This window comes from Panthera uncia, unplaced genomic scaffold, assembly GCF_023721935.1.
Source record: "Panthera uncia isolate 11264 unplaced genomic scaffold, Puncia_PCG_1.0 HiC_scaffold_1537, whole genome shotgun sequence".
Lineage (NCBI taxonomy): Eukaryota > Metazoa > Chordata > Mammalia > Carnivora > Felidae > Panthera > Panthera uncia.
The window spans coordinates 15,638-29,926 of NW_026058181.1; the positions used below are offsets into that span (position 1 = coordinate 15,638).

Here is a 14,289-nt window from a genome sequence, read left to right on the forward strand (position 1 = left end):
AATGAAATTTGGGAAATATACAAATACTCAGAAATTAAATCACATATATATATATTTTTTAACATTTGTTTATTTTTGATAGAGAGAGACAGAGTATGAGCGGGGGAGGGGCAGAGAAAGATGGAGACACAGAATCTGAAGCAGGCTCCAGGCTCTGAGCTATCAGCACAGAGCCCCATGTGGGGCTCAAACTCATGGACTGCGAGATCATGACCTGAGCCGAAGTCAGATGCTCAACTGACTGAGCCACCCAGGTGCCCCTAAGCAGCACATTTCTAAGTAACCCATGAATTAAAGAAATCATAAGAGATGAATATTTTGAGCTGAGTAAAAATAAAACAACATATCAAAATTTATGGGATGCAGTTAAAGTACTGCAAGGTAAACCTATGGGTTCAAATGCCTATATTTGAAAGGAAGAAAGAGCTCCAATTAATTACCTAAGCTTTCATATTAATAAATTTGAATAATAAGCACAAACTAAGTCCAAAGCAACCAGAAGGAATGATATAATAAAGATAAGGATGGAAATCAGTGAAACAGAAAATAGGAAAACAATGTGGAAAATCAAACCAAAAGTTGGTTCTTCGGAAACCTCAACAAAACTGACAAAACTTTAGCTAGACCAACCATGAAAAAAGAGAAGGAAACACACACAAAAAAAGAATTACCAGTTACAACTTATTGCCAAAAAATTAAACAACATAGATGAATAGGAAAAATTGTTAGACACAACTGACTCAGGAAGAAATTTTAAAAATCTGAATAGATGAAAACAAAGAAATTGAGTTAGTAATTAAAAATCTTTGTGCAAAGAAATTCCTTGCCCAGATGGCTTGACAGGGTTTGTTTGAATTATATCAAACATTTAAAGGTGGAATAGTACTAGTCCTTCATCAGCTCTGAAAACAGTAACAGGAGGAAACATTTCTAACTATTTGTGAAGCCAATATTCAAAGTTAGACAAAGACATCACAGAAAAGCCGTATTCCTTAAGAATATAAATGCAATGTTTTGATGATTTTTTTTTCTATCCAGGTTCATAACTGTGGAGACTTAGATAATAAGTATTTTAAAAATGAGGACCTCTAAAAAAAATAAGTAAATAAAAATAAATAAGTAAAATCAGGATCCCTAATAATCATCTTTAGGGCAGAAATGTTTCCTTGCTGATGGAGACTAAGGACATTTTACTCTTTTCGTTTTCAGCGCAATGATTGCAGGTTGCCTTCAAAATCTTGATAATTCACTGTGGCTCCTAACGTTCTAGAATCATAGAGGTGGAAGGCATACCGTGTTCTCTCCTTACCTTTCCACCTTCCTTCCATAATACCGGGCTCCACTATGTGTATCAGTAGCAAACATTTATTAAGCAGTTACTATGCACTGCTATTTTTTCTGCATGCAGTCTTAAAAATCTCTTATCTTGTAAATGAGAGATGAGGTAAAATCAGGAAAAGAAGAGGTAAAGAAAAAGATTTTTAAATAAAGAAAATAATCTATTGCTTAAAAAAAAAAGAATATAAATGCAAAAATCCTCAACCAAATATCAGTAAACCAATTCCAACAGCATATTAAAGGATTATACAGCGTGACCAGGGAGGATTTGTTCCAGGAATGCAAGGATGGTTCAGGCTAAAAACCATACACCAACGTGGCACACCACATTAGAACAAAGGGAAGAACACGATCCTCTCAAGTGATGCAGAAAAAGCATACGAACATTCAAAAAACTAGGAATAGAAGAAAATTCCTCTGCTTGAAAAAGGTTATGGAAAGGATGAATCAACTTCACACTCACTAAAATAGCTATAATAAAGGCAATAACAGGTGATGGGTAGGATGTGAAGCAGGTGGTAATAGAAACATTTAAGACAGAAAGGACATAAGGGCACCTGGCTAGTTCAGTTGGTAAAGCATGCTAGATCATGCGACTCTTGATCTCAGGGTTATGAATTCAAGCCCACATTAGGGGTAGAGTTTACTTAAAAAAAGAAAAGGAAAGGAGATATAATGTTCAAGAGCAATGAGTCAAGAAAAGTTAATAGGAACCCTCCCAAGGATGAGGAATTAAGTTTTAAATTCATAATCTCAGAATGTGAAGTTAGTCATAGGGAGGGACATGGCAAGCTAGAGAAGCTTTCAATAAGGGCATCCTTTGTCATCACCAAAAATCATCTGATGCTTATTGTATATATAGGTACCAGAGTTAATTAGAAGTTTTGTTTTTTTGGTTTTTTTTTTTTATTTATTTTGAGAGAGAGATAGACCACGAGCAGGGGAGGGGCAGAGAGAGAGGAAGAGAGAATTGCAAGCAGGCTCTGCACTGCCAGCATGGAGCTCAATGTGGGGCTCGAACCCACGAATCATGAGATCATGACCTGAGCCGAAGTCAGACGCTTAACCGACTGAGTCACCCAGGTGCCCCTAGAACTTTTTAAAAGGGGTTCTCTGAGATTGGGAAATGTTGTATTCAAGAAATAGCAAGAAAAATATTCTCACAATTTGAAAATCAGTATTTGCTATACAGTAATGATCAGAAAGGAAATCAATTTTATTGGAGGAGGAATATGTACCAAGTTTAGTTAGTAGAAATAAAATGTGTTAAGTCAATGAAATCAGGGTAGGCTTCTAGAGAAACAACCAGAACTAGGAGGGAGGGACCGCAGTGTTCACATTTCCACAACTGAAAAAATGAAATGAACCGATTCTAGCAGGTGGCCCAACTTTGAAGTAATTTCATATGCTCTGCTCCCAGTTGCCTTGATTATGAGTGCTTGTGTTAGTAATACCGTGTTGGGAAAAGCTACATGTGGGGAAGTGAGTGGGGTGAAGCAACTTACAGTCTCCCTAGCTCCACCTACGGAGAGTCTGAGAAGGAGTTTGGGAGACATTAAAGTATAAGGTCTTAAGTGGATAGACTTCAGTCATAAATAATGGAGGATGTACTGCTCCTGGAAGCTCAGGAAAGTATTGGGCTTTTTTTTTTTTTTTTTTTAAGATTTCATTTTTAAGTGGGGAGCCTGGGTGGCCCAGTTGGTTAAGTGTCCGACGTCAGTTCAGGTCATGATTTCACAGTTTGTGAGTTCCAGCCCTGTGTCGGACTCTGTGCTGACAACTCAGAGCCTGGAGCCTCTTCAGATTCTGTCTCTGTTTCTCTCTGCCCCTCCCCCTGCTCATGCACTCTCTCACTGTCGCTCTCAAATATAAATAAACATTTAAAAAAAGAAAAAAAGGATTTCATTTTTAAGTAATGTCTATACCCAAAGTGGGGCTTGAACTTCACAACCCCGAGAACAAGAGTTGCATGTTCAACCAACTGAGCCTTCCAGGTGCCCCAAAAGTCTTGGGTACTAGAAGTCTATTTTACCTCTTGTTGACCTGGTGGTAGTCATTTTCAACAAACTCCTTGACCTTGAATTCAATTGCTTTACCTGTTCTATTCAGAGATGTTTTCTGCCTAGGAGCAACCCCTAGGGCTGAGAGCTCACTCTCCAGAGGACAACTTTTGTGAATTTTCCTTATTGTCCTGTTAATGCGCAGTTGTGGCGGTGGTCTTGATCTTGTCCTTTGGATTCACCAAGGAGAATTGAGCCCACCCTGTTGGAGGAATGAAGAAACAGAAAATGGAGAAGATGGGACTCCGGGGAGAATTTGGGAGTTTGTCGGTTTACCTGCTATGAGAATAATGGGGAGAAACAAGGAAAGAGGTTTTATTTTTGAGAAATGTTACTGTGGACTATGAATTGGATCATCTTTAATGTTTTTACCTGAGAGACTCAAAAAAATGTCGAAATTCCTGTATTAATTACATCTGGTTGCTGGTCTATAACTTTGTGCTTCCATGAAGAGACTGAACCACGTAGGTCCCCAGCTTTTAGTTGCATTACGTGACTCTGCTCCTGCCTCCTCTGTGCTTGTTTTTTTCTTTTACTCTCTTCTTTATATGCTTGCTTTTCTCTTTTGCTCTCATTTATTATCCAAATATTTATTACCTAAGTCTCCACAGCGACAGAGTTGCCTATTGAAACAAAAGCTGTCGTAACATGAACAGATTTACTAATAAATTAGACTTATATAATCAGTCCCCACATGTCAGCATATTACTGTTTAATGCTCCCATCTGCCCTGCCCTGTGGTCAGCATCTTTGTTAATATCAGTCACTTGCCAATTGGTGGATATTGTTAATATGTGACAATATAATGCAAGTACAGTAAAAATCAGCTGCAAAGTGAAATTATCCTTACAAGAGATGCAGGATTTTATGAAGCTGATGGATGTTAAGGAATTGTTTGAATCACTTGCAAAGCCACTGACAAATGAGAATCTAGACATTTTTTTTAGCAGTTAACAACAGTTGAAGAGAAAATCAACAAAAGATGACGAAATAGGCTCTTCTAGACATAATGATAAGAATATGGTGGTACAAAGTCTTTGGGAAAACTACAAAGTTTTACAAATAGTTTTGAAATAGTTTTGCAAAAGAAACTGTAAAAATCAAAGATGTCAGATGGCAGTCTTACTGAATTTGTCTGAAAAGTTGCAACCCCACTTTTTTTTCTTTTTTTTTTTTTAATGTTTATTTTTGAGAGACAATGAGAGTGGGGGAGGGGCAGAGAGAGAGGGAGACACAGAATCCAAAACAGGCTCCAGTCTGAGCTGTCAGCAGAGCCCAACAGGGGACTTGAACTCACAAACCGTGAGTCACAAATCACACTCACAAACCAAGTTAGATGCTCAACTGACTGAACCACACAGGCGCCCCTCAACCCCACTTTCTAAAACAAATTAACAATTGATTATTGCAAGGATTAGAAAGAGATGATTATAATCTAAGTTTTGTTAAATAAAAAAAATAATATATATATATATATATATATATATATATATATATATATATATATATATTTGTTTGTTTAGCATCATTTTAAAGATAAAATTTCAATCATAACCTTTTCACTATAATTACTATAGATATTTTGGTTCCCTTCTTAGGCTAATTCACCCATGCCAATTCTTCTCAAACTTCTATTATTTTTTTATATTTAAATCTGGAAGGATATACCAAAAAAATTATATGAAGTATACTTTCTTTCTTTGTTTTTCTCCATTATCTTTTTTTTAATGTTTATTTTTTATTTTTGAGACAGAGAGAGAATGGGAGAGGGGCAGAGAGAGAGGGAGACACAGAATCTGAAGCAGGCTCCAGGCTCTGGGCTGTCAGGATAGAGCCCGATACAGGGCTTGAACTCCTCCCAAACTGCAAGATCCTGACCCGAGCAGAAGTCGGAAGCTTAACTGACTGAGCCACACAGATGCCCCTCTATTATTATTATTATTATTATTATTTATTTATTTATTTATTTTTAATTAGTAGATGCTCAGTTGGTTGGGCGTCTGATTCTTGGTTTCGGGTCAGGTCGTGATCTCACAGTTTCATGGGTTCAAGCCCTGTATAGGGCTCTGCACTGGCAGTGCAGAACTTGCTTGGGATTCTCTCTCTCCCTCTCTCTGTCCCTCCCCTGCTTGTGCTGTCACTGTCTCTCTCAATATAAGTAAATAAATTTTTTTAAAAGTTAAAAAATAATAGATGCTATTTTTTTAGAATAAAGGTTGTAAATGTTTTCAGATGCTCTATGTAGAATCTCATTTGTTTGTCAACGTCCTTTCAGATTAGGGCTTATGTGGGTACAAACAGTATCTGAGATGCCAGGGGCAGCCGTGCAGCAAAAGGAGGTGCTCTACACCACTTTAAAGGTCTTCAAAGAAATACAATGTTTAAAATTAAAAGTCTCAGCAAGGACCCTTGAAAATCTGAATATTCATTATCGTTAACCTAGAATGGCGATAAACACACAGAGGAGCTCTGTGAATATTGGCTGGATGAATAGATTCTTAGTGGAACCTGCTCTAAATAGGTCTGTCTCCTCTGCAGTGCCCACCGAAGGTTCCTATTTCACTAGTTCCAGAGTGGGAGGCAAGCGAGGGATCATCAAGGAGCTTGCTGTTACGCTGCAAGGACCTGAGGACAAGACTCTCCTGTTTGAGTCAAGGTTTGAGAGCGGGAATCTGCAAAAAGCTGTCAGAGTGTGAGTAACAGGAATTTCCCAAAGGGGTGATCGCTGGAGGGACTGACTCACATCTTCAGGAGTCATATTAGGAGTTAGGGGTGTTTTTGGAAAAGAGAGAAGTGGTGAGAAATGGTATGAGGATGAAGAAAAATTGAATAATTGTGACTCATATTCCCTCAGGGTAAAAATTTATCTACATTTTTTTTTCTGCTTATGAAAGAAATTAGTATTAATTTAATTTGTATTAATAGGGGCGCCTCGCTGGCTCAATCAGAAGAGCATAATCTCAGGGTCGTGAGTTCAAGCTCTGTTTTGGGTGTAGAGTTTACTTAAGTAAAACTCAAGAAGAAATCTGTATTAATAAAAATACATAACATAAAAAATTGAAGTTCTGTAATCGTACCTCTCAGATGCAGAAACTGTTAACAGTTTGATATACATGCAGTAACTTTTCCCCCTTTTACTGTGTATGTATAATATACAGAAATTATTTTGTTTTTAAAAATAGGATGATGGTATACATACCGTTTTGCAAATTGCTTTTTTCCACATAATAAGCTTTATATTTTTCCTATGGCAATACTGCAGATTTATCTCATTATTTTTTTAATTTTATTTTTTATTTTTTAAAATTTACATCCAAATTAGTTAGCATATAGTGAAACAATGATTTCAGGAGTAGATTCCTTAATGCCCCTTACCCATTTAGCCCATCTCCCCTCCTACAACCCCTCCAGTAACCCTCAGTTTATTCTCCATATTTATGAGTCTCTTCTGTTTTGTCCCCCTCCCTGTTTTCATACTATTTTTGTTCCCTTCCCTTATGTTCATCTGTTTTGTCTCTTAGTCTTCATATGAGTGAAGTCATATGATTTGCGTCTTTCTCTGACTAATTTAACTTAGCATAATACCCTCCAGTTCCATCCACGTAGTTGCAAATGGCAAGATTTCATTCTTTTTGATTGCCGAGTGATACTCCATTGTATATATATACCACATCTTCTTTATCCATTCATCCATTGATGGACATTTGGGCTCTTTCCATACTTTGGCTATTGTTGATAGTGCTGCTATAAACATGGGGGTGCATGTGTCCCTTCAAAACAGCACGCCTGTATCCCGTGGATAAATACCTAGTAGTGCAATTGCTGGGTCGTAGGGTAGTTTTATTTTTAGTTTTTTGAGGAACCTCCATACTGTTTTCCAGAGTGGCTGCACCAGCTTGCATTCCCATATCTCCTTATTTTTAATAATTCATATTATTCTATTGTATGGGTGTTCCATATCATGTGTAACCTGTGCCCAGCTGATAGGAAATGAAGGTATTTACTGTTTTTTGTTTAATGAATTAACAGAATTAATACTCTTGGGCACTTTTTAAATTATATATATATATATATAAAATTTTTTAATTAATTTTTAAGTTTACATCCTAGTTAGTTAGCATATAGTGCAACAGTGATTTCAGAAGTAGATTCCAGTGATTCATCCCCTACACATAACACCCAGTGCTCATCCCAACAAGTGTCTTCCTTAATGCCCCTTACCCATTTAGCCCATCCCCCCTCCCACAACCCCTCCAGCAACCCTCAGTTTATTCTCTATATTTAAGAGTCTCTTAATGGTTTTTCCCTCTCCCTGTTTTTATATTATTTTTGCTTCCCTCCCCTTAGGTTCATCTGTTTTGTATCTTAAATTCCTCATATGAATGAAGTCATATGATATTTGTCTTTCTCTGACTAATTTCGCTTAGCATAATACCTCTAGTTTCATCCATGTAGTTGCAAAGACATTTATATTTTTAAATATTTGTGATGTTATGGGATACATTCTAGAAATATAATTGGGGGGCCAAAGGGTTTGAACACTTTAAGTATTGCTGTTTTTTGCCAAATTACCCTCCAACATGATTTCAGTTCCCATCACCGGTGTATGAAAGCGACTGTTTCCCAAAGCTGGAATATGCATGAAATGGAGGGAGAATGACTTCCTATTTTAATTTGCCTTTCTTGCATTATGCCTATGTGGGAGCATCTTTTCAGGATTTAGTATTTGTATTTCCTCTTCTGCTACTTTTCAGTAAGGTGAATGCATTCCAGAGATGCCCCCTCATCTTCAAACTGTTGATAATCAGAGCTAAAATAACACCTGAGGCTGACAGTTCTCCTCCATAGTGGTCATGTCCAGGAGGTAGCTAACAGCCAACAGAGGGCTCTGGCTTCGCTGCCGTTAGGTGTGGTTCTAGAAATGTGTTGAAGTGGTTGGGAACTGCTACTGAACACTCCAGAACGATACTAAAAAAACTCACAGAGGGGCGCCTGGGTGGCTCAGTTGGTTAAGCGTCCGACTTCAGCTCAGGTCACGATCTCGTGGTCCGCGAGTTCGAGCCCCGCGTCGGACTCTGGGCTGATGGCTCAGAGCCTGGAGCTTGCTTCCGATTCTGTGTCTCCCTCTCTCTCTGCCCCTCCCCCGTTCATGCTGTGTCTCTCTCTGTCTCAAAAATAAATAAACGTTAAAAAAAATAAAAATAAAAATAAAAATAAAAATAAAATAAAAAATAAATAAAAAACTCACAGAGCTCCCAAATACCCCAAATAAACTTGGTTGACCCATATTTCTTTCAGCCTAATGTATGAGTTGAGGAACTAGGTACACTAGAAAATTAATGTTTGAGGTAGCAGGCTTTCCTGTTGAAATAAGATCTATTTTTGCCCAGGTAAAACATTTTTTAAGCTTTGTTTTTTGAGGGGGGATGTGGTGTTACAGAGATATTCTTCTATTTTCTCCACTACAGAGATACCTATGAGTATGAGCTCACCTTGCGAACTGACCTCTATACAAACAAACACACTCAGTGGTTTTATTTTCGAGTGCAGAATACTAGAAAAGATGCCACCTACCGCTTCACCATTGTCAACTTGCTAAAACCCAAGAGCCTTTATACTATAGGGATGAAGCCACTCATGTACTCCCAGTTGGACGCCAAGACCCACAACATTGGCTGGAGAAGAGAAGGAAATGAAATCAGGTACTATAAGAACAACAGGGACGATGGGCAGCAGGCCTTTTACTGTCTCACGTGGACCATTCAGTTCCCACACGACCAGGACACTTGCTTCTTCGCACACTTCTATCCATATACATACACTGACTTGCAGTGCTACCTGCTGTCAGTGGCAAACAACCCTGTCCAGTCTCAGTTCTGCAAACTCCGAACTTTATGCAGGAGCCTTGCAGGAAATACCGTCTACCTGCTCACCATCACCAACCCATCCCGGACCCCTCAAGAGGCAGCTGCAAAGAAAGCTGTGGTCTTGAGTGCCAGAGTCCACCCCGGAGAAAGTAACAGCTCCTGGATCATGAAAGGCTTTTTGGACTTCATCCTGAGCAACTCTCCAGATGCCCAGCTCCTCAGAGATATCTTTGTCTTCAAAGTGGTTCCTATGTTAAATCCAGATGGAGTGATTGTGGGGAATTACCGGTGTTCATTGGCTGGAAGGGACTTGAATAGACATTATAAAACCATTCTGAAGGAGTCTTTCCCTTGTATCTGGTACACCAGGAACATGATCAAAAGGTGAGCCCCTTTATCTGTTGATCTTCCTCCGAATGCTGTGAGTGCTCTCTGATGGGTGCGAGGGCTCTCTTTGATGTAGCGATCAGATACGGCTTGAGAGAGAGTCTGCCATTCTCTTTGCAGTCACATGAGTTCGTTCAGTTTCAAACGTTTAAGTCATGTTTTGTCTCTGGGGTTAAACTGAACATGCAACATTTCTGCCAGGGGTTGTTTGACGTATAAGTGAAACAATGGAATAGAGAGGTCAGAAGTCAGAAGTTCATAGGTCTTTGTCAGGAGGCCTGGCAAATAATAATAATAGTACCTAACTACTAGGCAGTGTTTGTGTATAGGGGACAGGCGGTATTCTCAGTGCTTTACAGATACATGACCCATGTAATCTTCACATTAACCCCCTGAGGTAGGCACAATCAGTATCCCCATTATATATGGTGAGGAAACTAAGGCCCAGAAAAAAGTCACTTGCCCAAGGTCATAGAGCTAATAAGCAACAGAATAGATAATTTGAATACACGCTCTCGGGTTCCAGAATCTGAGTTCCTTATTACCTCTTATATTTCATCGCATAAAGAAAGAATAATAAAAAAGTCAGTTAATATTTTCCAAGCCTGTGTGAAAGCAATTGAAGGCTATGATGTAATAGTACCCACCTTAAAGGAAATGAAACTACAGCGTGTAAGATACGTGAATGCATACACCCTCTAACCTTATCTGTGTGAGAGGGTGGGGGGAGTGTTGGGCTGGCAGGCAAGATGGCTAGGGGCATGTGCTTGGGAGTCAAGATAGGCCTGGCTTTGAGACGTGGTGTTACTACTGGCTGGTTCTGTGACCTTGGATGTGATTGCACCTCTCTGCACTTCAGCTTTCTCATCTGTAGAGGAGGGTAATCTTACCTGCCTTGGGTAGTTACTTAAGAGAATTAGATGAGGACCCCTGTCATCTGTTTAGCGCAGTGCTCAGCACATTGTAAGTGTGTGGCATTACTGTCATCCTCTTCATCCTATCATTATCATCATGGAGAAGGTGACCGTGATGGAAGACTGAGGAGGTGTCCTGGGTGAAGAGGAGACAAAGAGGAGCTGAGCCTTACAGGAACCGGTACTGGAAAGTCAGGGACCCAGGCTTTCTTCGTTTCTCTTTTTCATCCCTCCACTTACAGCCTCTTCCCTTCTCTTTCTCTTTCCCCAGGTCTGCCCCCAGAGGGGGCTTTCTTTCAGTTGATTTCCTCCACTTCCTTGTCAACTTATGCAGGGCCTACCCAACACCCCTTTCCACATCGGGGTGTTTTCATTTCAAGTCCCTCTGACTGGCAGGGGTGAGGAGTGCTGGTGGCATGTTTACAGCAGTAGCCGAGGGTGGGGACAGGGTCCTTTGAAGGGGTTGGCATTTTCTTTAGTGGGAAGGTAGCAACAGACATACTTAAGGAAGAGACTGTAAAAGATCCTTGATTATTTTCATGCATCTGGATGTCCACTAAATCTTTTGTTTGCCCCTCTCAATAGACTTCTTGAAGAAAGGGAGGTTCTCTTGTATTGTGATTTCCATGGCCACAGCCGTAAGAATAATATCTTCTTGTATGGCTGTAATAACAATGATCGCAAGTACTGGCTTCATGAGCGAGTCTTTCCTTTAATGTTAAGCAAAAATGCGCCAGATAAGGTAAGCACACAAGGTAAGCACATAAGGTAATCTTCCGTCCATTGACTAAGGAGGAAAGGAGTTCGCTGCATCCTGTATGTAGTGTTTGATCTGCCACTTCACATTTCTTTTCATTATCTTGGGTAAATCCCAGCAGCCTGGACCTCAAGACTTTACTCTGGTTTTCGTTTACAATATAATGATTCAACAGTTCTCTACAGTATTCAATGTTCATCGTAAGTGTACCCTTAATCTCCTTTATCTATTTCACCCATCCACCTCCCTCCTCCCCTCTGCCAACCACCAGTTTGTTCTCTATACTTAGGACTCTGCTTTTTTTTTTGTCTCTTTTTTCTTTGTTTTGTTTTTTAAATTCCACATATGGTTGAAATCATATGGTACTTGTCTTTCTCTATTTCACATAGCATTTTACCCTTTAGGTCCATCCTTGTTGTTGCAAATGGCAAGATCTCATTCTTTTTTATGGCTGAATAATATTCCCTTGTGTATCTATACCACATCTTCTTTATCCATTCATCTATTAACAGACACTTGGGTTGTTTCCATATCTTGACTATTACATATGGGTGCAATAAACATATGGGTACATGTATACCTTGGTATAAACATATGGGTGCCATAAATATATGGGTACATATATATCTTTTTTGAATTAGTGTTTTTGTTTTCTTTGGGTAAATACCCAGTAGTGGAATTACTGAGTCATATGGTAATTCTATTTTTAACTTTTTGAGGAACCTCCATATTGTTTTCCACTGTGGCTGCACCAATTTACATTCCCACCAACAGTGCATGAAGGTTCCTTTTCCACATCTACACCCACCCTTGTTATTTCTTGTCTTTAATTCTAGCCATTCTGATGGGTGTAGGTGATATTGTGGTTTTGATTTGCATTTCCCTGATGATGTGTGATGTTGAGGATCTTTTTATGTGTCCATTGGCCATTTGTACATCTTCTTTGGAAAGGTACTTCAAGAATTTAGAAAGGTGTGGCTTTAAGAATTACTCTGTGTACATCCACAAAAGAACAGATAAATAATATATAGTATATCCACACAATGGAATGTTATTCAGCAATAAAAAAATGAGGTGCTGATATGCTAAGACATAGGTCAATCTTGAAACATGCTACGTGAAAGAAGCCAGACCTAAAAGGCCACATTTTTGTGTGATTCCATTCTATGAAATGTTCAGAAGAGGCAGATCTGTAGAAACAGAAAGTAGTGATTAGTCGGTGGGGAGGGGGAGGTGGCCTGACTGCTAATAAGTACTGGGTTTCTTTTTGGAGGTAATGAAAATGTTCTAAACAGAGAGTGGTGATGGCTGCACAACTGTAAATATACTTACATCCTTGAATTGTGTACCTTAAATGTGTGAATTTTACAGCATGTGAGTTATATCTCAATAAAGATGATATTTTAAAAAATTTTTTAATGTTTATTCATTTTTGAGAGACAGACACAGACAAAGTACGAGCAGGGGAGGGCAGAGAGAGAGAGAGAGAGAGGCAAAGAATCCCAAGCAGGCTCCAGGCTCTGAGCTGTCAGCACGCGGGGCTCAAACCCACAAACTGTGGGATCATGACCTAAGCTGAAGTCGGACACTCAACCGACTGAGCCACCCAGGCGCCCCTCAGTGAAGATGAGTTTTGAAAATTACTCTGGCTGCTTTTCCTGGGCACAAGTTCAAACTCTTAGTAGGTAACTTATTCTCTTTAATCCTGTGCTTGGCAGTGGAAGAAGGGATTGAATGATACACAAAATACTAATATTATATGAGTCTCCACAGAAAAGTTTATATAAGACAAGATTACAAATAACTGTAAGATAGTAAATGGCTAATAAAAACAACTTAAAAGTCTTTACCAGTTGGCTGAGTAACAGCTCTGACAGTTAGGCATAAACAGAGGATCTGCATTGGCTTAGGCGTTGGTTTTCAGCATCATAAATAGATCCACAAAACATAATTTCATTAGAAAGAAGAAATTAGGGGCGCCTGGGTGGCTCAGTCATTTAAGTACTCAACTTTTGATTTTGGCTTAGGTGGTGATCTCATGAATCGTGAGATTGAGCCCATGTCAGGCTCTGCACTGATTGGGATTCTCTTTCTCTCTTTGCCCCTCCCACACTCACATGTGCGCTTGCTTTAACAAATGTTTGTTTATTTTTGAGAGAAAGAGAGGGAGCGGGGGAGGGCAAAGTGAGGATCTGAAGCAGGTTCTACACTGACAGCCGAGAGCCCAATCTGGGCCTTGAACTCACTAACTGTAAGATCATGACCTGAGCTGAAGCCGGTCACTTAACCGACTGAGCCACCCAGGTGCCCCATCAAATAAATAAACATTTACCAAAAAGAAAGAAGAAATTAGGTTGGATTTAGAAAAGTTTTTAAATGATAGTGCACATTTTCTCCTATAAAGATATGTGACAAATATTTTATATCTACTATTCTTACATTAAAAAGAAAGAGGAAGCTTTTCTTTCTCCCTCCATTTTTTTCTTCCTTCCTTCCTTCCTTTTCTCTTTGTTTTTAAAAAATCTTCCTGTCTGTGTTTGCTAGGGATCTCTTTAAATAAAATGGCATCCAAATATGTGTCTTGTTAAAAAAGATGTTTTTTTAATTAAAAATAAATGACATCCAGGGGCACCTGGGTGGCTCAGTTGGTTAGGCGTCTGACTCGATTTCAGCTCAGGTCATGATCTCTTAGGTTTTGGGTTCGAGCCCCATGTTGGGCTACATGCTGACAGTTCAGAGCCTGCTTGGGATTCTGTCTTTCCCCCCGCCTCTCTGCCACTCACCCACTTGCACTCTTGGTCTTTCTCTCTCTAAATAAATAAGTATTTTTTAAAAAATTAGGGGTGCCTGGGTGGCTCAGTCTTGAGTGTCCGACTTTGGCTCAGGTCATGATCTTGTGGTTCATGGGTTCAAGCCCCACATCGGACTCTGTACTAACAGCTTGGAGCCTGGAGCTTGCTTCAGAT

General features: G+C 39.3%; 1 protein-coding gene across 5 annotated transcripts in view; it reads left to right on the plus strand.

Moving 5' to 3' along the window:
- The window catches only part of LOC125917151 (cytosolic carboxypeptidase 2-like), a 44,963-nt gene that overhangs the window by 15,560 nt on the left and 15,114 nt on the right, over positions 1 to 14,289 (plus strand). For all 5 annotated transcript variants that reach the window (XM_049623420.1, XM_049623416.1, XM_049623418.1 and 2 more), the window contains 3 exons: positions 5,937 to 6,090; positions 8,867 to 9,649; positions 11,152 to 11,308. In XM_049623420.1, the coding sequence (XP_049479377.1) occupies positions 5,937 to 6,090; positions 8,867 to 9,649; positions 11,152 to 11,308 (1,094 nt within the window). The remainder of the gene's footprint in view (positions 1 to 5,936; positions 6,091 to 8,866; positions 9,650 to 11,151; positions 11,309 to 14,289) is intronic.